Source organism: Muscardinus avellanarius (genome assembly GCF_963383645.1).
Source record: "Muscardinus avellanarius genome assembly, chromosome: X".
NCBI classification, from domain to species: domain Eukaryota; kingdom Metazoa; phylum Chordata; class Mammalia; order Rodentia; family Gliridae; genus Muscardinus; species Muscardinus avellanarius.
Window position 1 is genome coordinate 56,197,027 of NC_137792.1, and position 27,029 is coordinate 56,224,055.

General features: G+C 37.9%; 1 protein-coding gene across 4 annotated transcripts in view; it reads right to left on the reverse strand.

Annotated features, from left to right (window-relative positions):
• Positions 1 to 20,129: 20,129 nt before the first annotated feature.
• AFF2 (ALF transcription elongation factor 2) overlaps positions 20,130 to 27,029 on the reverse strand; it is a gene marked incomplete at both ends in the record, with an annotated part of 650,103 nt that continues 643,203 nt past the window's right edge. For all 4 annotated transcript variants that reach the window (XM_080718539.1, XM_080718538.1, XM_080718537.1 and 1 more), the window contains 2 exons: positions 20,130 to 20,251; positions 24,884 to 25,074. In XM_080718539.1, the coding sequence (XP_080574665.1) occupies positions 20,130 to 20,251; positions 24,884 to 25,074 (313 nt within the window). The remainder of the gene's footprint in view (positions 20,252 to 24,883; positions 25,075 to 27,029) is intronic.

Here is a 27,029-nt window from a genome sequence, read left to right on the forward strand (position 1 = left end):
AATAAAAATGCTTGCTGAGTTTTTCTCCTGTTTTATGTTCTTTACATAGGTTCCATCCTAGGAAGTGTTTTATTATCTCCATTCTGCAAATATGGAAATTGAGACTCAAAAAGGTTTTTGAAATGAGAAAGGTTTGAGATGACTATCCTGTAGTAGGGTGGAGATTCCAGAGATTGTGTGGCCATACATTATCTGTACTGTCTTTATTATGCCTCTTGTGAACTGTGAGAATAAAGGTGGTGTTTTGGTGCATTCATTATTGATTTTTCTTTCACTTTATTGCTCATCTGAATTCTCCTAGCTTGGTGGTAGCTTTCTTCTTGTGAGGATCCTTTGACTATGATCTTGTGGAGCTGGTGATGCTTACATGGGCACTAATATGTGGGCCATGAGGGCTATGGGCCAGTATGAGGGTCAACTGAGAGACTGAGCATGGTCCTGGGGCCTTTGCATGAAGTGTTCCCAGGCTTGAATTGTCTCCTCCTCTTTTCCTGTCTTCTTGAGTATGACTTAGTATTCAGTTTGCAGCCTACTTGGCACCTTCTAGGTGGAGCCTTCCTTGAATGGTGACACACTCCCTAGTACAGGCTTTTACAATACTTGGTGATTTTTCTTCCCAGTAGTCACCTTAGATGCAGTTTCAAGTTTGTTTCTCTGATCACATGCTGAAAGACTTCCTTATATCCTGGCAATACACTCCATGAGGGCAAGGAAACATCTGGCTTTGAACCTCATGACATTTCAGAACCACCTCTCATGCACATAATGATCACATATTAGTGAATAGACAGCTGTCATAATGAAGCATTGTAGATTTGATTGTTTAAGCCACAGAAATTTTTGTGTTACAGATCTGCAGGCTGGAAGTCTAAGATCACTGTTGTCAAGGCTGGTTCCTCCTGAAGGCATGTGTAGCTCAGGGGGTGGATGTGCACAGACATCCCTAGAAGATAAGAAAAGCAAACAGTGGGAAGATGGCCTTCTTGCTTCCTTATTAGCTCTCCTCTTTGTGCTTAAACTAATGCAAATTTCTGTTTCATATCATTCTTGCTGGCAAAATCCCAGGGCAGATAATTCCCCATCAGTATATCATGAGCACCAAGGTGGTTATTTTCAAATTAATGGTTTGAAGCAAAATATGAGCATTGTTATTGAACTGGGAGCTGATAGATGGCAAAAGCACAGTATCTAATAACAAAGTGCAAACTTTGCAATGACAGCTATGCAATTTCAAAATAATAATAATTTCCATTTCTATAGCACCTTTCATCTGACTAATGAGCCTGGCACAATTAATTCATTAATTTATTATGCTTCTCTAAGCAGAACAGAAAGAACTGGAGTCCCTTGAATAATTCATTGCTTGGAGAAACTAAGGTAGAGAGAAAAAGACTATGTTGGTGATAGGGCCATAGTTCAAGAATCTCTGGCCCCACTGCTTCAGTGAGTGATGGAAAGAGGGAAGAGTCTTCCACGCAGGTGGTAAAGTGTTATTGTGCATAAGAAGTAAGGCAAGGCAGAAATATAACCCCCAACAAGAACCCTGCCCTCTGGTATATATGCTCTACATGAGCCCCCTAGAGTATGGGCAGGTCCTGTAAATAGGCTGAATGTCACTTAAGTGACTAGGTCACTATCTGTGGTACAGTTGGAGGGATTTTGCAGAAGTAATTTAGGCTCTTAATCAGTTTGATTTGAGTTCATTAAAAGGGAGGAAGGGAGCCAGGTATGGTGTTGCACGCGTGTAGTCCCAGCATTTGGGAGGCTGAGACAGGAGGATCATGATTCGCAGAGAGCCTCAACTACTTAGTGAAGCCCTTTGCAACTCAGTGAGACTCTGGTTCAAAAATAAAGAGGAAAAAATAGCCCTGGGGGTGTACCTTGGTGGTAGAATGCCCCTGGGTTCCACCCCAGTACCACAAAAATAAAAAAAAAAGGAGGAAGGAGTCTATACAGAATTTCTCTGGCTTCAGGAAAGCAAGAATCAAGATAACATGAGTTCTATAGCTGCATGGAAATGAATTCTTTCAACAGCCTGAGATGGCCTGGAAGAGGATCCTGAGCTACAGGAACCAAATTTCAGCTCTGGCTACTACTTTGATTGTAGATAACCAGGGCTCAGTGCTCATAAAACTGTGAGATAAGAAATGGATATACTGTTATAATCCAATAAGTTTGTGGCACTTTGTTGCCTAATAATAGAAAACGAATGTGAGGCAGTACCCATACCTTATAGATTTTGCATTTTGTTTTCTGAGCTACCTCAAACTAAAGGTTATATTTTAAGAAGACACTGTCATGTTTTAATTCATAAAGGGATACAGTTTGCACTTGATAGTTGAGTTAGTGAAGATTATAATTATTTTATGGGTAGTTATTCCTGTTAATAGCAGATTTCACAAGGTTTGTAAGGATATTCAGGGATCCACAAAGTACTTGGAGTCTGGATATGTGCTCCAATACTCAAATGTTTAATGGATTTTGAGTAACCTTTAATGACCTACCAAAAGATAGGCTATGGCCGAACATGGTGATTCATGCCCGGAATTCTAGTACTTGGGAGGCTGAAATAGGAAGATTGTAGGTTTGAAGACAGATTAGAAACATAGTGAGACTCTCAACAATCTAGTGAGAACCTGTTTAAAAACAAAAAATAAAGCCATGAGTGGTGGATAAAGCTTGTAATTTCAGTACTTAGGAGGCTGTGACCGTAGGATCACAGGTTCAAGGCCAGCCTCAGCAACTCAGTGAGGATCTCCAAAATGTAGCAAGACCCTATTTCAAAATAAAAAGTAAAATAGGGCCGGTGGTGTAGCACAGAGGCAAAATGCTCCTGGGTTCAATCCTCTGTACCAAAATAATATTTAAAATAATAATTGAATATGAACCCAGAACTTTCACTATATGCAAGGATAGAACCTACCAATACCAGAGACTGGAAAAGGCCAGGACATACAAGGTCCAGCTCTAGTTGGAGGATCTTGAACTGGAAAATTGATTCCTAATCCTGATTGCAGATTAGAATCATGTGGAGAATTTATAAAATTATATAGGAGGGTTGAATCTAGGAGTCTGACAGAGCAGTGCCCAACTCAACTAGATCTCAATTTCTGAAATGGGCTCAAATAGAATGTGGAGAGGAAATGTGATCTAATGCCAAAGCAATGGCAGAGACTGTGTATTCAGCTAACTGGAGGTAATGAGCCTATGGAGGTTGCTGATAGGGAAGAAGCTCAGCCTGAGCCCTTATACGCACGGGCAGTCTTTGTGCTATACCTTAAAGTTCCTGGCTCTGTCCCAGTGGGGTTGTTTTCTTTAGATGTTGGGTAGAGTTGCATGTGCTTTGCAACAAAGCAGGCTGTAAATGGCTAAAATCTCTTTACTTGCTATATTGAAAACAATTTGATGTGTAAAATTTTGAGTTTGATTCCAGAGGGTTTATGAGCTAACTATCCCTAGCCTGCTGGAAAGAACAATATGAGGAGCAATATGCAGAGGCCACAGATTATCCACTGTCATTTCTGCTAGTCTGTAGTGTTCTGTCCTGCAAATGTTTAAGCCCAAAGTAGATGTAAGGAGGGGCCTTCTAAATTAACCGACTTGAGAAAAGCTTCATTCCTGTTCCCTGGGTCCTCAGAGTTGGTAATCCTGGGAGAATCTTAGATCAGCAACATCATCCTCTGCTTGTGCCCAACCCTGCCCAATAGAATGTCTTCAGATACATGCATTCATCTTCATGGGTATCTTCTGCAGTAGGGATTCAAGTATTTGGGAAGTAAGAATACGTTCAAGTGAATTGTGATCTGTGCTAACTGTAAAATTTCTGGATAGTTACAGAAGCTTGAAAGGAAATGACTTCCCTGGAGAAGAATACTCTGAGCTTGGATATCCATGGGATGTTTTCTCTCTCAAGTACTAGAAGCATCATTATCCTCTACCCTGACAGGAAGACTAGTGGGATGAATGAGTAACTCTGGTAACTGGACTATTTCTCTGATATGCCTGGAACATTAATTCCACATCTTCCTTTCATATGAGATCCAACAAGGGTGCATTAAAAGATACTAATGTCGGAGACCTCCAACCCTGATGTCTCAAATCACAATTTCCGGGCTGAGGTTGCATTGTGTGTGTGTGTGTGTGTGTGTGTGTGTGTGTGTGTGTGTCTGTGTGTCTGTGTGGTACCAGGGATTGAACACAGGGCCATTCTACTTTTGAACTACATCCCCAGTCCTACTTCACTTTTTATTTGGAAACAGTGTCCTACTAAGTTTATGAGGTTCTTGCTACATTTTTTTTTGGTGGTTCTGGGGTTCCTGGAAGCCCTTCTACCTCTGGGCTACACTCCCAGACCTATTTTTACATTTTTATTTGGAAACAGGGTCTCCTTAAGCCAGCGCACACGGCTGGCTTCGAACCTGCACAATCCTCCTGTCTCTGCCTCCCAAGCGCGGGGATTACAAGCGTGCACCACCACGCCCAGCTTTGCTACATTTTTGAGACTGTTTTTGAACCTGTTTCAGCCTCTCAAGTGCTGCGATGAAAAGCACACCACCACCATGCACAGATTGGAGTTTACATTTTTAAAAGCTCTCCTGGTATTTCTTTAGAGTGGAGAGTCACATGGCTAGACAGACAAGGAATAATAATTACTTCTTGCCACTTATTCACCTTCTGAACTTGCACACTGGGCCATGTGACTGTCAATCCCAATAGACTCCTAGTTCTATCTTCATAATTGCAAAGGGTCTTGGCCACACATATCAATTTCAAAGGACTATGCCTTCAAACCCACTGGCAAAAAATTATCTTAGCAAATTACATAGATACTCATTTTATTATAGCTAAGAGTTTTGCTATTTCATTTCCTTTAAAAATAAAGCGGGGAGGAAGCCAGGCCTGGTGGCCTACACTTGTAATCCCAGTACTTGGGAGGCTGAGGATCACAGGTTTTCAGCCAGCCTCAGCTACTTAGTGAGGTGTTCCAAAATGTACTGAGACCCTATTCCAAAATAAAGAATAAAAACTAAAGCTGGGGGTGTAGCTTGGAGGGAGAATGCCCCTGGATTCAATCCCAAATACCACAAAAAGAGAGGGCAAAGTATTCCACCTAAGCCCCCAAAGTGTTTGCTAGAGAAACACAGAGAGCTACACACGTGTGGCACATGCTCTGCTCCATTTGCCAACTTGAAGTTTCCTGTGCTACCCTTATACCCACAGAAGGTAAAGAGTGTTGGCCTCAATAATGACAGTGTTTCAGGGGGGGGTATTTGGGAAAAAATGCTGGAAGTTGCCAAGAGGGAATGCATAATTAGAAACACTAGTTTATCTAACATCTTTTATCTGGGTGTCAGGAGAAAGCTAATATCAATTCCATTTTGTGGAAGAAGAAATTGCAGCACAGAAGGGTTAGGTGTCATGGTTAAATCAGGCAGCAAGAACCGGCGGTCAAATACCACTTCATCCCTCTGCAGCATTACTGAAGCTCTAACAGTCCCGACCTGACCATCACTCCAGATGGAATGACTGGCCAGGAAGGTGACATCATCTTCTCTTTAACTCATACTTTCAAATATAAGAGGTCCCACCTTACCAAATCTTTCCTGAGATGCTCCTCCTGTTCTCTGGTTTCAGTCTTCATGAAAAAGAAGATTTTCTAAAAGGCTGGCTCATTGTTTGTCCTTTAGAAACTTCTGGAAGAACTGATAAGACATAACTTTCTCAGAGTTCAGGGTCCTCTTTTAATTTTGTTTCAAAAATTAGTATTATCTACTTTATAGGATCACAGGTTTATCAATAATAAAGAAGCAGTAGAAGCTAGATATTAAGATCAAGTTCTTTGGCACCATACAGGCTCCAAATCCTTCCCATGTGATGTTCTGCAAGCTGCTTGGCCTCTTTTGGTCTGTATGTTGTCATCTACTATCCAACAGAAATTTATTAGTAAGTACTTCATGGTTCAATTATAAGGCTTACATGCATTAATATATGAGAGTGGCAGAACAGTGCCAGGCTAGTAGTGTACTTACTAATGCTCATTAGTGCCACACAAGCTGATCAAAATAATACCAGTACTGTAATTCTTAAAAATGTCATTCTGAATACTTTCTACAAGTTCCGTGCTTGGATGCATTTTTTATGCATGAAATCATAATTTATGGCATCTATATTTTGAGAGAAGAAGAAAACAGCTTGTTTCCCTGAGAACAAATTCATAAAATCCATTTGGCTCTCTTTACTCAGATAAAATATTTCTTCATTATCTCACAAGAAAAAAAAATTCATATTTATGAATATTTTAGGCTTCAACCACTGTAAGGGAATTGGAATTCTTAGTGGTAATGTTATTATTATCAGTTTTAACCACATTTAGTTTATCAGTGTTCACACTTGGAATATGAGGTGATTGTGATTAGGCAGTGTCATAATCTCTGGCCAAGCCAAATATATTTCATTTGTTCACAGGAAATTCAACCAAGCTGACTGAATTTGTTCAAGCTGATTGATTGTTGGATTTCCTGACAAGTGTTTTGTGCTACATGGTCTTAGCATTCTCATTCCTCCTGTAATGTAACCATATAAATGAAATTTCTAGATACCTGAAACCTGCTCTTTATGTAAAAAATGTTTAACATTTTTAAGTTCTTTTATTGGTGTACTATGATTCTGCATCTTAGTGAAATTCGAATTTATATACACAGACAAGCATACAGGTCTTTGTATGATTCTCTTTATGTCCCACTCTGCTACCTACTCCACCTTGTACATAACAGCTAGATTGGTAGTGATACCTTCATATATAAGAATTGCATAATTTGAACTGTGTTTTTATCATTTATTTGCATTCTCATCCCCTTTTCCTTCCCCCTTTCCCTTAAAACTTCTACTGGTCATTCTCCTCAATTATCTAATGTTCCTTTGGTTTCTGATTTTCTCTCTGGCTTCCACATATGAAAGAAAACATTCAACCCTTGACACTCTGAGATTGGCTGATCTCACTTAGCATAATATTCTCTAGTTATATCCATTTTCCCACAAATGACGTATTTTGTTGTTCTTTATGGCAAAGTATAATTCTATTGTGCATAGATATTACATTTTCATTATCCATACATCTATTGATGGACACCTTGTTCGCTTTCATAATTTGGCTATGGTGAATTGTGGAGAAATATGGACTCATATTTAACAATTTGAAGGACATAGTTTTAAAAGAAATGGCATGAAGAAAAGCGGGGCTTAAGAGCCCCGCTAACAACCAATCTCCATTAACACAAAATCAGCGCCTTTCATAGCCAGAAAACACCATCACCAGAGAAACAAAAAAATCACCAGGCTCCAGAGAGAAAGCGGACTGAGAACAGAGCTCAGAGCCACAGAGGAGATAACTGTCATCATGCCCTAGGACACGGCAGCAGCGTCATACTGCCGGCGGCAGCGGCGAGTTCACCGTACGGCTACAGCAAGCCGAGGTGAGCCACTGTGGAACAGCCAGGCGGGATTTCTTGGCGCAGGTAAAATCTAAAGCTCCCAGTGGCTGAGCTCAGCACATGCCGCAAGGATTCAGAGTGGAAATCAAAACCAAGAAGAAATACGTCAGCCTCATGGCCGAGGGCGTAGCAGCAGCGCCATATTGCCATCGGCAGCAGCAGCAGAGAATTCACCGAATCCAGTACAGCTACATCTACGTACTCAAGAACAGTGAGTCAAATTGCGGGCCACAGAGGAGAAATCCCAGTATTGTACTCCCTGGGACTTGACCCAGTGGGGGAGGGGTGGTGGCAGAGATATCACACCATAGGAGAACATGCAACCTGGCACCCCCCACAGTCTAAAGCAGCCTCTATCGACTCTCTGGGTCGGAGACTCTGTGATACAACCCAGTAAAGGAGTAGTGGGGTCTGAGATACTACTGACTCGAGATCCAGAACACCTGAAGGGAAGTCATAGTGACCCAAGGGAAGAACCCAGAGAAGGCACAAACTTCCGAAATCATGGGAAAGAGGAATAATACTGGAGCAATGAATGCCCACAACCCCACAACATCAGAACCTGATAAAACAGAAAATCAGAGATTTCTAGAAGATCAAATCAGGAAAATAACTGTAGAAATAATAGAGGTGCTTCGAAAAGAACTCAGAGAGAGCCAAAAAGAGATAAAGTATGCAATTAATGAAGTAAAGGCCTCAATTCAAAGCACAAACAACCGATTAGAACACATGGAGAACAGAATCTCGCTCTTAGAAGATGATCATTCCAAAAATGAACGCATAGTTTCTAATCTAGGAAAAAATATCCGACAGCAGGAATCTGATATTGAAGAAATATGGGCCCATTTTAAGAGAGCTAACCTAAGAATAATTGGAATAGAGGAGGGAAAATAAAGTGAAACCAAAGGGATCAACAATCTCTTCAAGGAAGTAATAGCAGAAAATTTTCCAAACATAGAGCAAGAGGTTGATAAACAGGTCCAGGAAACTTATAGAACTCCATTTAGACAGAATCAGAGAAGAGGATCCCCACGCCACATAATTGTCAAAATGACCAATGTGGAATCCAAGCAGAGAATCTTAAAGGCAACAAAAACAAAGGTCCAAGTGACATTCAGAGGCAAACCAATTAGAATCACTCCAGACTTCCCAAACCAAGTCATGAGAGCCAGAAGGGCTTGGAGTAACATATTCCAATCTCTGAAAGAAAACAACTTCCAGCCAAAAATTTCCTACCCAGCAAAACTTTCTATCAAATTAGATGGAGAAATAAGAAGCTTCCATGACAAACAGAAACTGAAGGAATTTATGTCTTCAAAACCAGCGCTAGAGAAAATACTCAAAGAGATTACCTACAAAGAAGAAATAGGTAACACACACCAGAACTAGAGAAACAAGAGTTTCCATCCAACAGTCAACTAAGATTGGTTATCTGTGGAGATTCATTACTTATGTTAGTCTTTTACCTATCTCTAAATGGTATTGTTTGCCTTTATTGTTGTTAATTTTTAGGATTTCTAGTTGGAATATTAATATAACTTCAGATATAGCATTTGGAAATATTTTATCCCATTCTAATACTAACCTTTAACTCTGTATACATTGTCTTTGGATATACAATATTTTTTTTTATTTTTTAGCGAGTTTGTATACTCTTCTGTTGCCTGTGCCATTGAAATCATATCCAAGAAATCACTGCCAATTTCAATGATGTGAGGTTTTATGACTCAGATTTTCTCCTAAAAGTTTATAGTGTTAAGATTTATATTTAGGTCTTTTATCTATTTTGAGTTAATATTTGTATATGGGATTAGGTAAGGGTCCAAGTTTATTCTTTTCCATGTAATTATTATGTTTCAACTATATTTAGTTAAAAGACTATTATTTCCACCACCAAATGTTTGTGGAAACCTTGTCAAAAATAACTTGACAATATAGGAAAGAATTTAGCTCTAGGCTTTTATTTAACTCCAATGGTTGATATATCTGCCTTTAGAATAGTACTACACTGTTTCAATTATTGTAGCTTTATATGGTTTGAAAGCAGAAAATATATATCTTCTAGCTTTGTTCTTTTTCAAGATCGTTTTGGGTATCTAGAGTCCATATTCCATATTAGGATAGATTTTTTTCTGAAAAATAAATATATAAATATATGATAGTTTCACCTAAAATAATAGAAAAAAATATTCTCTGGTAAGAAAAAAAGTAAAAAGAAATATTGAAATGTTATCTTTAAGTCATCAAAATCTTGGTATCAGACAAATGAAACTGTTATGTGAGATTATCATTTTTAATTATGGATAAATTGCTATAATACTAGACATCAACCACTAAGCCAAGCATGGGAGGGAGGGATGGGGAGAGAATGGGGTGGGGATCGGGTGGGGGCTGACTGGGCGATGTGTGCATGTATGTCTACAAAAGTTTGTATCCCACTATGATGTATGAATATAGTGCACCAATAAAAATATTAAAATAAAAGAAATGGCATGTGTTTCTGACTTGGTACAAAGAATATACTTAAGATATCCTTTTCCTGATGACATTCAATCATTATTGTGATCTGAAATCACAGCTTGTTACTATCATAAGCTAGTGGCCATATGTACCTAAAGTAAATGGCTGCTGTTAATTGTGCTTTTAAGTTTTTAGGCTAGTTTTATCAGTTTGTCTCTTATCTCAGCAACAGCTACAGTTATGACCATATTCTTTTCAAGATTTTTTGTTCTGTGTACTACAAATCCAGATAACTAAACATTCTACAGTATCCTCGTGAATGGGCATTGAATGATGATCCAAGGATCTGTCTATTTTACAAAATAAATTGGATTTGTGAGTGTTATTTTCTTTATGGCCCTCAGTTTCAAAGATTTTGGGGGAAAAAACGGACATTGGCCACATGTTTATTGTTAAAGAGAAAGAGGTGGTAACAAGTACTTATTGCTGAGAAAGTCTGTAAGGAGAATAATCTACATGTGTGAAATGAGGTTTTAATAAAAATTTTATTTTGCATTTTTAAATAATTCAATGAATTGGCAGTATAGTTAATGCCTCTATGAGAGAAACCAATGTGCCGGCTTAGCCAATATAATTTTTACAGAGACATCTTGATGGGAAACAATAAAACCACATTGAATGTTTGTACACAGCATTACTAAACTGAGAACAAAGCACCAACAAAATGGTTGTGAGCCACACATTCAAAGTGCAAAGTCACACAGGTAGATACAGTTTTATACATATGAAGCACATGAAACTACTTTTTGATAATCAGATGACATATCAATAATAGAATGTTTGCACAGGTAGCCGCGCCTACACAGAAAACTGGAACTGATAAATTCTGAAAATACGTGCAAGCTCATTAAGAATATTGATACTAGATTTTAAATGGATATGAATATTGGAAACCTGTACCCTAGAATGCGTGATTCAAAAGACTAACTGGATTATGGTGAAGCCATGGGGGCACTTTCTGAATTATCATCATGTTTTAATGGCCATGTGCACCTGGGATGTCATCAGTGTGGAAGACTCTTGGGGAAGGGCTTCAGCAATTTTCTTCTTAGGAGCCAAATAAGGTTGTTCTTGATGATCCTACTCCTCTGTTCACTTGGAGGGAGGTCAGGCCAGATGGAGTTTTCAGGGATTTGAGTGGCAATTTGGAGCTAGACTATTTTAACCCTGAGGGCTCAACTCAGCTGTGTTCTTGCACCTGAGGTCGCCTCCATCTTCCTTCCCATGTATCTTGACCTTAAGTTTTATTTTGGAAACTCAGTTGGAATTAAATAGAGCCTATTATCTCACAAAAGCCAATGCTATTCATTTGATTAAGCCTTGATATTATGACATAAGCTTTCAAGAAGAAAGTTGTTTCCATTTCAAATTCCTGCTTTCATATAGTAATGTAGCCATGGACTCCTGGAACTATACAACAGTGTTTTTCAGGAAGGAAAAGTTAAAATTTTGTGAGGGATGATAAGCCAGATATGGGGAACATGCACACATATCCACGCACATATGCACACTCACACACAAACATGTTATTTGTGCAGTTATAGTGTGCCACAATGGTCTAGTGATTTGGTGTTGGTGAACCCCCTATACACAAACACATACACACACACACACACACACACACACACACACACAAAGTATATGTTGACAATTAAATTTCCATTTGGATCCCAGTTACTCAATACATATTTTCCATGACACTTAAGTATACAAAGTTTCTGTTTAAAATATGCACCAGAATGATTTTTCCCTAATGCTAAAAGTTATAAAGTCACATCTTTATTTACAACATGTTGGATTATCTTTCTGGTTCTTATATACAGGCTAATGGGAATGTTAAGAAGTAACATGACATGAATGTGCTTATTAAGTACAAAGCGCACACACACACACACACACACACACACATTTTAGACCAGCCAGAAGATACTCCTAGCAACTCTCAGGGGTATTTTTCAAGCCTCAGTTAAGTTGCTTACTAGAAAACAGGTTGAGTCATTTGTGAAACTGTGGTAGGTCTCAGAGAATATTAGAAAATTGTTGCTCTGCAAAATCTGCTCCTTTCCTTTTTCAGTGGTACATGGGATTGAACCCAGGTCTATTCTACCTCTGAGATACTCTCAAGGCTCTATTTTTTTGAAACAAGGGCTCACCAACTTGAGGAGGACATCACTAAGTTATTTGTGCTTGCCACAAACCAGAAATCCTCCTGTCTCAGCCTCCCTAGTACTGAAATTACAGGTGTGGGCTACCATGCCTAACTCTCTTTCCTTTTTATGATTTATTACTGTGGGAAGTAGAAGGACCCAGTAAACCTGGAATGTTTTTTGGAAATGTGTCAATATTTGTCTAGATTGCAGTCCTGGCCTATAGCTTTGTGTGATTCAGATTTACAAATTACTCCGCCTTTCAATATTTTAAAGAAAAAGAAAGCAATAAAAGGAAATATTAAGAGGGGGAGTATGTTGAGGGTGAGATATAATTGTAATAAAATATTTTTTCAGTTCATAATAACAAAGTTCCCCCTCCATAATGAGAGGAGTAAAAAAGACGATTAACCTAAGATGATTATGTCTTGATGGAAATGCTCTGGGAAATTTCTTGAACAAAATCATTTTGATATTTACAACAGTTATGGCAACATCTGAAGATGTTCAACATTGCCAGGCTTCCAACTATAGTTCACTAAAACATTCTTATATAAATAATTTTGCATCTGCCTGCAACCACTCTACTTGCTCTAAAATTATGTAGCAAAGTTCAGAACACTGCTACACAAAGTTATACAATTGGACAAATGATCTCAACAGACTAATATTTATACTGCCACATAATAATGTGGTTACATATTATATTATATTTTTGTAATACAGCATGCCATTTCAGGTGGCATATTTTAAATAAGGACATACCTATTTATAAAATTTCTTATGTCATGAAGCACAAACAAGCACAATTCAGAAGCTCACATTTAATTCAACTATTTGTTTGTTAAGAGAGAAAACACCAACAAGAAAGAAATACCACAGCCAGAAAAAGAGGAAGAGAAACAAAAGACAACAAACACAACCACAGCCACAGCTACCACAAGAACAGAAAAGACACCTGTCTCTTATTTGGAAGATCCCAGAAATATGGCACTTGTGTAACAAAATGTGCAAACAGGGAGAATTTTAGTTATCTTTTGATCCCAAGGACCATTTCTGATCATGGAATCTCCATCAGGCTCTCTTTTCATATATTAATTTTTTAAGACAACACCACATCAAACCATCATCAGAAGCACTACTCCAATGAAAATAACAATAAATCCATCAATTTATAAAAATTGAATAAATTTGAGAAATTTCATCTGATATTCTTCTTTCTAAAGTATCTATAGAGTAGAATCATCCAGCAAGAATATTATTTGACAAATTGTCTTGAATAGAATCAATCTCATTTGTAATATTTGTGAATAAATATGATTAATTAGCAAAGGTGGTTTAGGCAACAGCACATGGTATTAAAACACATTTCCAGTTTGTTGTAGCCATGAAAAATGGTTTGTTGCCTTGGGGGATGCGGAGTCTCTGTGTATGTGATATATCAATTAAACCAGGCTCAGATGTTACCATTCTCCAGTAAGGACCAATGTTGCAGGAATACCATAATAGGACAGATCTCGAAAACCTGCCACTGTACTATTCACAGAAAGAATGGCAAAGCAAAAGACACCAAAGCTAGCAAAAAATAGTAAGTTATGGATCTCCTCCAGGGTTAACATTTGATGTAGACACAGGACCAGATATAACATAGCAATGTTTAAAGAAAAGTGGAAATTTAGGGCAAGTTCTTTAACTTTTCTGGAGATTAACTGCTTATTAATGGCAGAAACACACACCCAGGAGAATGAATTCTTTGAGACTTTTTATACTACACTTTCTATTCTACTCTCAACAAGATTTATGATAAGTTTTCATAAACCAAGGTGTGTGTGTGTGTGTGTGTGTGTGTGTGTGTGTGTGTGGTGTCAGCATGCCTATGTGTGTGTGTATTTAATGAAAGTTTCTCTCAGAAAAACACACTGGAAATTATGCCTTCTTGTTAGTGACTTTCATTTCCTTTATATTGTTTAAAAAGAAACATTTTGTTTGGAATGATCATTTTTGAATATTAGTCATATAACTGAAACTGGAGACATTCTGGTTTAAACTCAGAGCTAGGACAGTAAGTAGATAGTTTTAGCTAGAAACAAATGTTCTAAAAATTTAGAACTCTAATAACTAAAGTAAAAATCCTGTGAACAGTGTTGTACAAATGGAACATTATGAGTTTCCATGTTACAAAAAAACATTCCAAGGTTTATATTTTGCTATTTTCCACCATGCGCCATATTTACACTAGCCAAGTTAAAGTGAAAGGTTAGAAATACTTCTTAGAAATGAAAAATAATATTAATAATAAAAGACTTGCTAACTTATTCTTTTAAAAATGAAAGCATGAGGGTTTTCTAAGTGCTTATCTCACTTTCATTTTACCTATGAGATGTGGAGACTGAGCCCCACCACCTGTCCATCTGTCCTATCATATCCAGAGAGTTTTTTCTTTCTTTTTCTTTCCTTTATTTATTTTTGTGGAACTGGTGATTGAATGCAGGGGCATTTTACCTCCAAGTTACACACACAGACCTATTTTATTTTAATTTTAAAACAAACTCTCATTAATTTGCTGAGGGTCTAAGTTCCTGAATCTGGCCTCAAATCTGCAATCCTCCCATATCTGCCTTCCAATAACTAGAATTATAGGCATGTGCCACCATGGCCAGTTCAGAGGGATTCATTCTTTTAAGCTGTCTTTTGTTTAAAATCCAGGCTTCCAAACAGCCCATACTACTAAGGCCTCATCATTAACTACCTATATTCATAAAAAAATCATATTTTAAATTATGTAACAGTTTGTCCTTGAAGTGTGTCCCCACAAGAACAAATATGTGAAATCTGAATCCTCTTGGACTAGCTGTGTCAAGTAGTACTGGGGCTGGCTTGCCCAAGGCTCACAAGAGATGATAGTGCACATTTTCTTCTAATTTTGTGTTCAGTGATGAATTTCATAATCAGTAGCTTGAAATCAGTTGCATGTTGGAGTATTTACACAATGCAAACTCTCAAATGCTGTAGTTTCAGGTGCTTTGTTTTTTCAGAAAGTTGGTTGCAAAACTTTCCAAGCACACCATTTGCTGCATGTATGCTGGGTGGACCAAAGGTCTGGGCAATTTGTCATCAACTCATCCTCTTGGAATTTTTATAATTTTGCTTCCTGCCCATGGATGACTCCTTCCCTGATTTTATAAGCCCAATAGAACCAAAGAAGTGTTTGAGCACTAGGGTGCATTTGGCCATACATTGTCACTGCACTGGGCTCTGCTCTCAGAGACTCTTTTATTTTGCAGCCACACAGTGATGAAGAAAAAAACCAAATAGACAAAGCATCTGAAATTCTCTGGGGATAGAACAGCTGGCTTTTTGCTGTGAAGATTCAGAACAAGGAGTTCCTCAATAGGAACAAGGTACCCCCAGCTGAAAGCATCCACTGGGACATTCTTCAGAAGTTGTCTCTCAGCTGGTTTACATGGTGCTGCTCACCAGCAACTGTTGGCAGGTGGATAGGGCTGAGTTTGCTACTACAGTATCCTGCTGGGGACTTGCTAGCATGCTTCTTTGCTTTCCCCTTCCATCCATGCAATCTGATATAAATCAAAGAGCCAACAAAATTGAGGTCACTAGCAAATGAGTTTGAAATTTTGAATGATTTTTATTAAACATCATTTGTCTACACTGCACAGTTAATGAAACAGCAAAGCTCCAATCTCAGAAGAATGATGATTGATTATGTATCTGAAAAGCAGTTTGATATCCCCTAACCCAGTGTGAGCACTATGAATGATTCTTTAACATCTCATGTCAGAAGCAGGAATGGGGCATGAATTGTAGTCTGGCCTCCATGAGGTTCTTGCCCCCTCTTCACCCCCTTCACCCTCCCCACAATGTGATTTTCTTTCAGTAAATAGATTACAGAGAAAAATATAATGCTCTTGGTGAAGAGGGCTACTAGATTTGTGAGGAGGAGAATAGAAAGGGAACAGATTAATTTTTTCTTTGTTGAAAATATCAGATGATAAGATTAAGGTCTGAGACAAGCCTATCTGATTATTATCCTGCCAGGGTAAATGCTGATTATCAATACACAGATGCCATTTTTGTTGTTGGAGTTTGCTAACACCAAAGATAAAATGAATCAGAGTTTAATTATGATAATAAGGCTGTGCGAGTGGAAATGAGAAACAACAACAACAATAACGACGGCAACAAAGAATTTAGTCTGCCAGTCGTGTAACAGAACACCAAAAACTGGCTCAATATTTTCCCCCATGGAATTTATTTCAAGGGTACAGAATCAACCCATTTGTTTAATATTATGTGGCTATCTTATCTTGCCACACATTTTTTTTCTCAATGGGGACAGTGAAGCTTCTCTAAGCAAACAGTTCATTGCTTTACTGAGTAATCCTACTCAGTGATCCAGTTTGGTTTTCCTGCCCGCTATCTCATGCAGGTGAATTTTACCATATCTCTTGAGAAGTATGTAGGGCTTTGCCCTCACAACTCAATTGAGTCTTCCTTCAAAAATGTTTCAACTTCAAACCCCAACTTTAACCTCTGGGATGCAAGTTTTAATGAAACAAAATTCTGATTGGGAAAGACACAATAGAACCGGTATCTTTCCAATGCAGACCAAATCCAATACATTTAGCAACCTGGGGTACAAAGGAAATCCATTCATTTGGAAACTCAACAAATGCTTTCTAAATTTGCAACTCTGTTACTGAGTGAAGATTTGGATTGTTTTCTTTCTTTACATGGGCAAAAAAAAAGGCATCCCAACCTCAAGTCTTTTTTAGAGTAGTAATAGTTAATCTGCTTCTCCAATTTTATCATCTGAATATAAAACTACTAGTATTTTCCCAATGAGATTATTAAGTAATTAACAGACTATAGGCTGGCTAAGAACATGCTTACAGCTAAATTCTATCCCAAGGACCACACTAGTAAACTCTTTTCAAATTAATCCTACCTAGCAAACTCAGACAGTAATATGACAAAACCACTAAAAAATCCAAAGCTAATTAAAATCCAAAGTCAAGCCAACATCATAACACAAACTTGTCAGACCCCTTTTGTTTGGAGCTTGTGTGACAAATGAAGGCATAGTGGTGGCCCTACCTGGGTTGTAGGGCTGAGATTGTTACTTATCCTTAACAGGCAGAGTTCCTTCTTACTCTGCTCATCATCCTACCTCCACATGCTTCTTTAGATGCATCTCATCAAGCCTCCTGGAAAGTCTAGAAGCATGATTTTTCACTTTCATCCATATTTCTCATATCCCTCCCACACACTGGTAATGCTGAACAAATCCACTTGGCAAAATGTCTCAACCCCTCAAATACTTGGAAACCTACAACACACATCACCATTTATAATGTGATCAATTGAGTGCCTAGAAAAACAGCAACAGTTCTTAATCATGAAACTGAAAGGCATCTCATCTCTAGAGAGAGGAAGGTAATTTATCCTTCATGTTTAATTGGCTTCTAAGATGCATTAAAATTGGTATACTAAATAATCTGGTAGTGATCCAGAGCTCAGCTGTCAGGCTTGATAATCGTGCCGCTGACTTGTCACAAACTTTACACTCAGCCACCAGAGACAACAGAGAATCTTCTTGCCTCCCTGTTGTATATAAGTAGATGTAATGAGTCACTGAAACTAGAGCTATGAATCTTTCACCCATGAGGCAATATGTATGTTTCTCTTGTAAGCTGCCCCTAGCATTTTAATGTCTAGTTTCCGGAGATTGAATTTCAAGATGAGTCTATTTCTAAATCCATGATGGTCTGTTATCATGGTCTAGGTTTAATTTACAAGTCAAGTCAGTGGGTCTCATTATAAAGTAATATCCAGGCACTCTATTTGGTAGGCCATGGAAAACAAAGATCTTGAGTCATCAGATTAATTTTTTTGTGAAACCCACCTAGGGTATTCAAAGTCTTTCATATTGTCATTTGCCTAGTTTAAAAGGCTCAGAAAATATTTATTTAAGTTTCACTTGTGTTTATGTCTGAGTCTGCATGTGTAGAAATATTAAAGTGTTGTTGGAGACTGTAAATGCAATGCTCAACCATATTGGGAGCATGACAAGTGTAGGATTCAGCTGCTGGGATGCTCCCATCAGCCATATCAACAACATGGCTTCAGCCATTGGGGTACAAATTCCACAGCCTTATTTTTACAGCAAAGGGCCTTAAACTCAAAGATGACCACAGCAGAGCTCAAGTCTGGCTCTTGTGCAACTGAAGATATATTTAACCTTGACAACGAGAGTGCATAGTGATCAGCTGCTCTTCCTATCACAGATCTGCAGGACATGCTTTAGAAATCATACAAGTTTGCATCTTTCATGTGTATATCTATTATTTATCTTGTGAACAGAATTCAATAGCTCAGCAGATTAAAGGCTACATTGAATTATATGGCAGCAAGTAATTACAAGTAACTAATGCATGTACAGTGTTTGCTACAAGTGTGAGGTTCTTCTGGTGAGCTGAAACACCAAATATGATATTTACATTTGTGGTGTTTAGGAACATAAGATGAATGTAGAGGATCACAAGGAAGGGTGATAATCATAACTGATAGGGAAATGTCTCCAAATTAGATGAAACTGTTTCCAATCTGCAGGGTTCTTTTAATGCACCCCAATGTGAAGCACAACCTCAAAACTCAGTGTTTTAAAAGTTAGGTACTACTTACAGAGTTTAGAGTTTTCATTTGATTTCCTTGGAAATGATTTGTACTCATATAAACTCCAATAAAATAATTTATATAGTTCATTGAAAAGTGAATGAGCCAAAAATAAAAGAGATAAAAAAGATAACAAAATGAATGTAGAAAGAGAAACTTTTTAAAATAGAAAATTTGGATAATATTTGGGAAAGTCTAGATTTGAAAAGCAATGGTAAAGAAATTATATATTATTTCTATATTGTGAAATTTTGACCTTGTTTCTATAGATTTAAACAAAACACAATTTTTAAATCCTGCCAGTTACAGATCTGCATTTGGACTGCAAAGGAGGCAGAGGTATAAGTTTTTAGTTGTACATTTCCCAGACTTCTCTTATCTTCCAAGTATATGACTTGAGTGTAGTATTTTGACTACTGAGCTGTGTACCCACCAGTTGTGACCATTTGGAACTAAGTCATAAGTCATATTCCTCTAAAGGAGAGCTTTGTACAAAGAGAATCTCGAGTGTAGATTTAAGCTTAAAATCATGAAGTTAAAAATATTTATGCCAGTTGATGCCTTGAAGTCGTCAACATAAATGCCACTCATTTTAATCACTAAAATCTTATAAAAAACAGGGAGTCAAGAATGAGATGCTAACCAAAAGTGTTCTGGTTCTGTGGCATAGCATATTCTCAGGAGTGGTACTGCTATGATCATTTATTTTCTTGATATTTTTCTTTTTATGATGTTGCTACAACGTCTAACTAGTGGCTTTTGACAATGAGAATTCTCACCTGAAGACTGAGTCTGTGGGAACCACAACAGTTTGACAATGGATTTTGAAATACATCCTTTTCTAGACATAAGAATATAGTTAAGGGTAGCTATTGCTAAAATATTTACAGGTCCCTGTGTCTAAGTTCTCATTATATGTGAGACTGCTTATTTCATTTCTCAGAGACCTGTCATCATCATATGTGCTTCCCATTCTTTGTTTTGGATAGTATGGACTTAAATCAATATTGTAGGGGCTACCATTTTACAAAATGAAAAAAGATGGTGAGATCTGAGAAATGCATATCAAATTCTAAAAAGTAACAAATCATACATTGTTTACAAGTTGTAGTGTCCACTTACAATGACTTCAGTTTTTTCACAAATATCCAAAAGAAAGCATATAAACAAATATAACCAAAGAGAACTTTCCCAAATGAGTGGAGTTCCACCAGTGACCATCGGTGCTCTGGTAGAGGTAGAAGGATGAATGGTGATGCTAGAGATAGCAGAGTGCCCACTACAACAAATGGGCATCAATGCGCAGCCAACACAGTCCCTGACGAACGTAGCGGACAAGATTGGTCATGCTGCTGTGCTGGGTCAGAGGCCCCATCAATGTGTCCAGATCACCAAAGAATTCTGAAAATCAGAGCAGTCCTTGGTTAGCCCTTTAAATAATATCATAGAAATATGCACCAGATTGAGAAGCTGTTTCCATGTAACTTCACATTTAAGTGGACACTGGAAAATATATTCATTTGTCCATCCATTGACCCATTCTTTTTAAAAATTGTGGATTGACTATTAGGGAACTAGAATTCCATATGTGCATTAAATGCTATTATTTGAAGGTTTTCATTGAACTCTCCAAACTCTACAGCATAAATATTGTTTGTGTTATTATGATTGATAAACATAAAATTCATTTCGATTTATTACTTAATTCACTATATGTTTTCCTAGACAGCATGTTCTAAAAGCATATAAGTCATGTAAAGATTTTTATATATACATCACTATATGTTATCTATAAATGTATATTTGTTTATGTATGCAAATATTGTACATATTTACACATTTAAAATATACACATACATTTCATATGTAAAAACACTTAAATACATTATGCCATATAATAAATTTGTAGGGTTTTATATTTTTTGGAACTGGCACTTGAAGCCAGGGGCATTCTACCTTCAAGCAACACCCCTAGTCCTATTTTTTTGAAATAGGGTCTCACTAAGTTGCAGAGTACCTTACTAAGTTGCTGAGGCTGGCCACGAGCCTGAAATCCTCCTGTCTCAGTCTCCCAAGTACTGAGATTACAAGTAATAATGTACCACCACACCTGGGTAAATTTGTATATTTATATATTATAAATTTATATTTATAGCTGGGCATGGTGATGCATGTTTTTAATCCCAGTACTTGGGAAACTGAGACAGGAGGATTGCAGGTGTGCGGCCTGCCTCAGCAACTTAGTAAGGTACTCTGTAACTTTTTCAAAATAAATAATAAAAAAGAGCTTGGGGTGTAGTTCAGAGGTAGGATGTCCCTGGGTTCAATCTCTGGTACTGCAAAAAATCCTATTTAGAAAGGGGTCCTTATACATAAAAGGGATCCTTATCCACATATGGTCTCTCTGATGTCAAAAGATTTGCCATTCAATGGCTTTTGAGTTGAAATATTTTTATTTATGTTTAAATGATCCCAATGTACTGATTTTTTGATGTGGCATTGACAAAAGTTATAAATCTAGACAGCAATTACAGCCATCAGCATGCAGAAATAAGCATCTTGGAAAAATCTGATTTATTATGTCTTATTACCAGTTACTTTCATGATAGAAAATGACCTGCAAATATTTGTTACATAAATATTTTTCTTCCCCTCAGGGCAAGAATGGGGGCTATACTACTAAATGGTATGATTGGAGTCTGAGAATATCTTCCTGTTGAAAAGGGTATGTGGTAAAATCTATACAATGTTTAAAAATGAGAGGGGCATCACTCTCTCATGTTTGAATTGATTTGTCTGACACTTGGTCACTTAAGGGGCTCTCTCACATCTTTGTAAGCTCCCAACAGAGGAGGCAGCCTTTAGCCATAAGGAAATAATTTCTGTGCTGGTTGAGGCTAAGGAATCTGGGGTCAGGGAAGGAGTGGGACTGAAGTCTCCTCTTAAAGTACTTGTGATGCTCTCCTGCCTTTTTGAAAAGCAACTTCCATGAATGAGTTACATGTGCTTGATTGCTTGGCAGATGTTATTTCACTAAACAATGCATTTATTCTTCATGTTATGTATAACATATGGACTCCTCTAGGTTTCAACTTCATTTGATTATGTGATACTTTTTAACCTGTACTATGTAATAAAAGTAATTTCTGCTGATAAAGGAATAAATTATTTTTGGCATCTAAAATATTTTCTAAAGTAATGTAATACTAAGGAAAATGTTCAAAGACCTAGTCACTGTTGAATGATTGTGAGCATCCTGTGAGCCAGAAACTCCTCTGGGTACTTTTTACAAAGTTTTCTGTGGCATTCTTAACTAGATACCCAGATCATTCTTTTAATGACGTCTTCAATTGAATGATGCATACAGCTGGGGCAGATAGGGAATGGGACTTCTCCATTAAAAGCAAAAGGGCAGTATCAGTTCCACTGGTTTTTATCATTTTGTATCAGAACCGTCTGTAATAATCTGTCTGCAACTGAATGGGTGGTGAGGCAAGGGAAAACAGAAAAAACTGAGAGGACCAAACTCACCGTTCTCCATTGCACAGTTGGCCAGAAAAAAAGTATTAGCATTGAGTGGTCTACAGTAGGATGTAGAGCTCCTATCATGAGATAAGTTTCTCAGTTGCCTTGTTTTTGTCTGAACTAGACAGATGTGAGAAGAATGCCTAAATCTGAGCAGATCTGAATGATGTGTGTGAAACTCAAGGCTATGAGGAAACTTGACCTCTCTCCAGTCCAACAAAAAGCCCAGTGACAAGCATTGGCAGGACACATTCTCTCTGCTACTAAAGTGAAAAAGCTGTTTTGATTCAATATTAGGCAGATATTTAGCAATTCCTTGACAGGTTGTTCTATTGACAAGGTTATCACTCTTTTACCCTAATATCAACATGGTTGCCACATTGCTCATGGAAAATTCTGCAGTTAATTTAGCAGGAATTACTTCAACAGAATTTTAAATAGATGCAATTTTAAATGAAATTCATAAATATCAAGCTGCCCTCAATTACAAATGCAAAATAAGACAGAAAGAGTCAGACACTCTGTAGAGGTCTCAAAATGCCTATGCTTTTGCTTGCAATTCTAGAACCCTTGAATTGGCCTTGTTGTCAGGGCCAGTTGTATCAGAATTTCCAGAAATCCAGAAAAGCAGACGTGATAAGAATTACCCATTGTTCAGATAACTGAATTCAGGATGTTAATGAAGGTCCTAGAGGATGTGCTATCAATTACTTTCTACATGAGTGTTATATCCTATTGGTTGAGAGTTCAGATTCTGGAATAAGCTATTTCTAGATTCAATTCCTGCTTCTAATAAGCATGACACTATGGGTGAGTTTCTTTACCTCATTGAGCCTCAGTTTTTTCATCTATATAATAGTGATAAGTGAGGCAACAAATAATAAATAAAACATTGCAGTGCCTGGAACATAGAAATTAACACAGAAACAGATGCAAATAATACAGGCACATATCACCAGAAATCCATTTAAGCTTATGTCTGGGATAAAGGTCAAAGTCTCATTATGGAATGTTCTTTGATAACCATGGAACCTTTGAGTTACATAGATACATAACATTATAGAGCATGAAAAGAGAACAAGTACTTGTAGGATTTCTATCTTGCACCCAATCTCTTATGCTAAATGGTTTCCATTTAATTAATATCTCACCATTTTTGTGTCCATTATCGAGATAGAAGCTAAAAAGGAGTTCAAATATTTAAGTAACATGCAAGGTTTGCTCAGGTAGTACATGGGCCCAGGCAGGATTCAAACTTAAATTACCAGGCTAAAAAATTCCTACTCCAATGGGACTGTCCCTCCACTTGTTCAGCAATATAGTAGTAATGAGTAATGAGGAGGAGGAGATTGTAAGACCACCCTTTCTTTCAAAATCAAGCACTAAAGAGAACCACCCTAGAGACTGGAGTGGCAGTTCTAAAAGAAAAGAGAAACAGACTGAAACCCTAGGGCCAGAGTGGAAGGGGAAGTAGCACGCCTGGGCTATGAGAATCTGGGGCTTGACAGAAGATTTGAGCCAGAAGACCCAGTAAGTCCCTCTTGGTCCAACCCATTGGACCTTCCATCTTCCTATATGTGACCTGATTCCTCAACTTGATCCTTGGAAATCCATATAACTGTTTGGAACCTAGTCTACCCAGTGCAAATTGCATTTGGAAAGACACTAGTTCCTCCCCACATTGTCTAGAAATTTCTACCACTCTAGATTTCTTGTCACCTCTTTTAAGACTGACTGTTGAAGGCCCATATCTGTCACTACCTTGACTTTAGTGGGACAGTTTGTGATTACTGGGTCTGAATCGGCCAAGTCAAATAAATGGCCAGGGAAAAACTGAAAACTTGTTCTTACTTCCCACCTTCATTATGAAGTGAAACATTATTGTGAGTCTAAATGGTAGCTAGGATCACAGATGACAGCATGAGTGACCAATAATCATAAACTTGCTTTGTAGTAAAGCAGGGTCCTCTGCATTTGTTTTGTAGCAAACTTTGTATGTCCCTATTAACATTATCCTGGTCCTTCATTCCATCTGTTGATGTGTGCAAAATACTAGGTAAGCATATTTCCTTGCTTCCTAATACAAGCAACATCATCATGCATTCAAATAAAGTTAATGATTATAAGGAAGATAATTAATTTAGCATTATTTAAAAAATAAAATTAACAGAAGCCACTGGAGTCTTACTTAATTTGTAATTCATTCTTTTTGCCTTTTCCTCTGTTTCTGTGTGGACCCTTGTCACTGAGTGAAATTTTGAAATAGTTATTTGCCAATACATCACTGCTCAGATTAGTTTAAGCTTTAAAGGAGAACCAAAACTTAAGCCTTTTATACTCTCAGCAAAAACAGGTCACTGTGTCATCCACAAGCTAACCTTCTTTTCTCTGAACCCTGGAAATCAGAAAGACTGAAAGATATAAGGCCAGCAAATGAAACTCTAGTCCTTCAAAGCACAGGTGACTCCATCATAGCTTGTGACCAATGAGTAGAGAACATGAGCATACCTTTGTTCTCTCTTGTCAGTTTGTCAGCCATGTCCCAGTGTTCATAGCCCCGTAACACATTGCTAGTGATGTTGACATGGCTGGCCGCCATGTGGTGAATGCGCTGGGGGATGGTGACTGGGCCATTGTTACAGTTCCCCATTGTGTTGATGGGAGAGACATTGTTGAGAGATACTGGAGACGGAGTGTTCCTGGGGAGTGAAAGGAGACAGACCTTGTTAAGCTAGAAGAAGGAAAGTGGGGTTCCAAGCCTCCTCATTGCACTGAGATCTTAGAATACCACTGGCCACACTGAGGTTCAGTATCAACATACTTAAAACCCCAGTGGGGTAAAAATATTCCCATGCCTCACCTGTGCTTCTCAGAGTACCTTAAGGTTATTTCAGCACAGATGCTTTCACCATAGGCTACAGGATGAACAGCTTATCACCATTTTGTACTGGCCTCATTGGACTGTTCCATCCATGGTGGCAGTTCTAAACTGGAAAATGACCCCCCCCTTTTTTTTCTAATTTGAAGACATCACCACCTCTGACAACCATGGAGGCTTCTGTGAACAGTGGTGCTTTTGTTTTAACATACTAGAGAGAACTGAGCGTATCTTTCTCTGGCAGTAATTCTATCCACAAATGTAGCTATTACTTTGAATACTATATGACAAGTGTTATAATGCTTCAGAGAAAGTAATAGCTCAGAGTTGTGATGATTTCTCTACCTGCTGCCAGAACAGTTACTGGCAGATACAAACACTTGATGTGCAATATTGGTCTATCATCAAAGTGTTTTGTGGAAACCACAGTGACAGTTTGTTCCAAATACAGTTACCACAATAAGCCAAGTGCAGTTCTTAAAAGTCACCCAAGGAGTAGTACTGGGGAAGCTGGAAAAAATACAACTCTGAATGTCTCTTTAAGATTCTCTAAGATATACTACAGGGATGGGATGTTAATAGGTGGCTATTCATCTGAATGCTGATTTGTAAAGAGATGTCTTTACAGTTCCTACTTCAGGCAGTACTAGTGTTTGGACACTCACTTTCTCTGAATTCTTTAACATCAGTAATGAGGAGTTACCTGCTGGCTGAATACAGCGTGAACGTAATTCTTCCTCTAGAGCCTGGGATTATGTGGGCCTGCCACAGGTTTTTCCAAGGACTAGTGATGTCCCTGACTTCAAGGGTGGCTTCCTGTGCATAGAAACATGGTCTGTGTGTCTGTGAGCCTCCTATCTACCTTCAATTTAACTTTGAACAACTTCCTAGGCAAATGTACTGTTTTGTTAGGAAAAGGAAATCCACTGAATTATTTTAGTTGTGTAAAAGAAATGAGGACCCAGGTGTGGTGGTGTATACTTATAGTCCTAGTTACTCACAAGGCTGAGGTGGGAGGATCACCTAAGGCCAGGAGTTCCAGACCAACCGGGCAACATAGGGAGACCCTGTGTTTAAATAAATAAGTGTTATATATATATATATATATATATATATATATATATATATATGATTAGCGTGTATATATATGATTAGTATATATATATACATACATACATATATGATTAGTATATATGTATATATATATATGATTAGTGTGTGTGTGTGTGTATACACACACAAAAAAAAATTGAGAAAACTATAATTGGGGCTTCTGGAGCCTGCATGTCAGATGTTCCATATTCCTAGCACATCATCATGAAACCCTGTCTCATCCCTCTCCCCTAACACCTTACCAGCTGCTGCTTTTGGCAACTCTGGGTTTCCAGGGTAGCTATGTTTCCCAGAGACTACACCTGCTCACAGAGTAGATGTACACCCTAATGGGGAACATGCACCTATGATTTAGGGGGAATAAAAATTACAAGCAAAATGCTGAAGTGCTTCTGACCAGCTCTGGGAGCAGCATCAACTACAGCCAAAATGGTCTCCTGGTGCCTCATGCTGACTGTTCCCACAGTCCAGTAAACATTTGAACTATTTCTATCAACAGAGTGTAGCTTCAGGGATGTTCTGATTTGAGGGGAATGTGGATTGTCACCCTTCCTCGGAATTTGTCTGATTTAAAAGTGTGTGAGGGTTTTCCTTTTATGTTTTTTTAGCTATTTTCTTATTTCTTGATAGAATGATTTATTCTGAAGGCAGAAGAGGTATGGT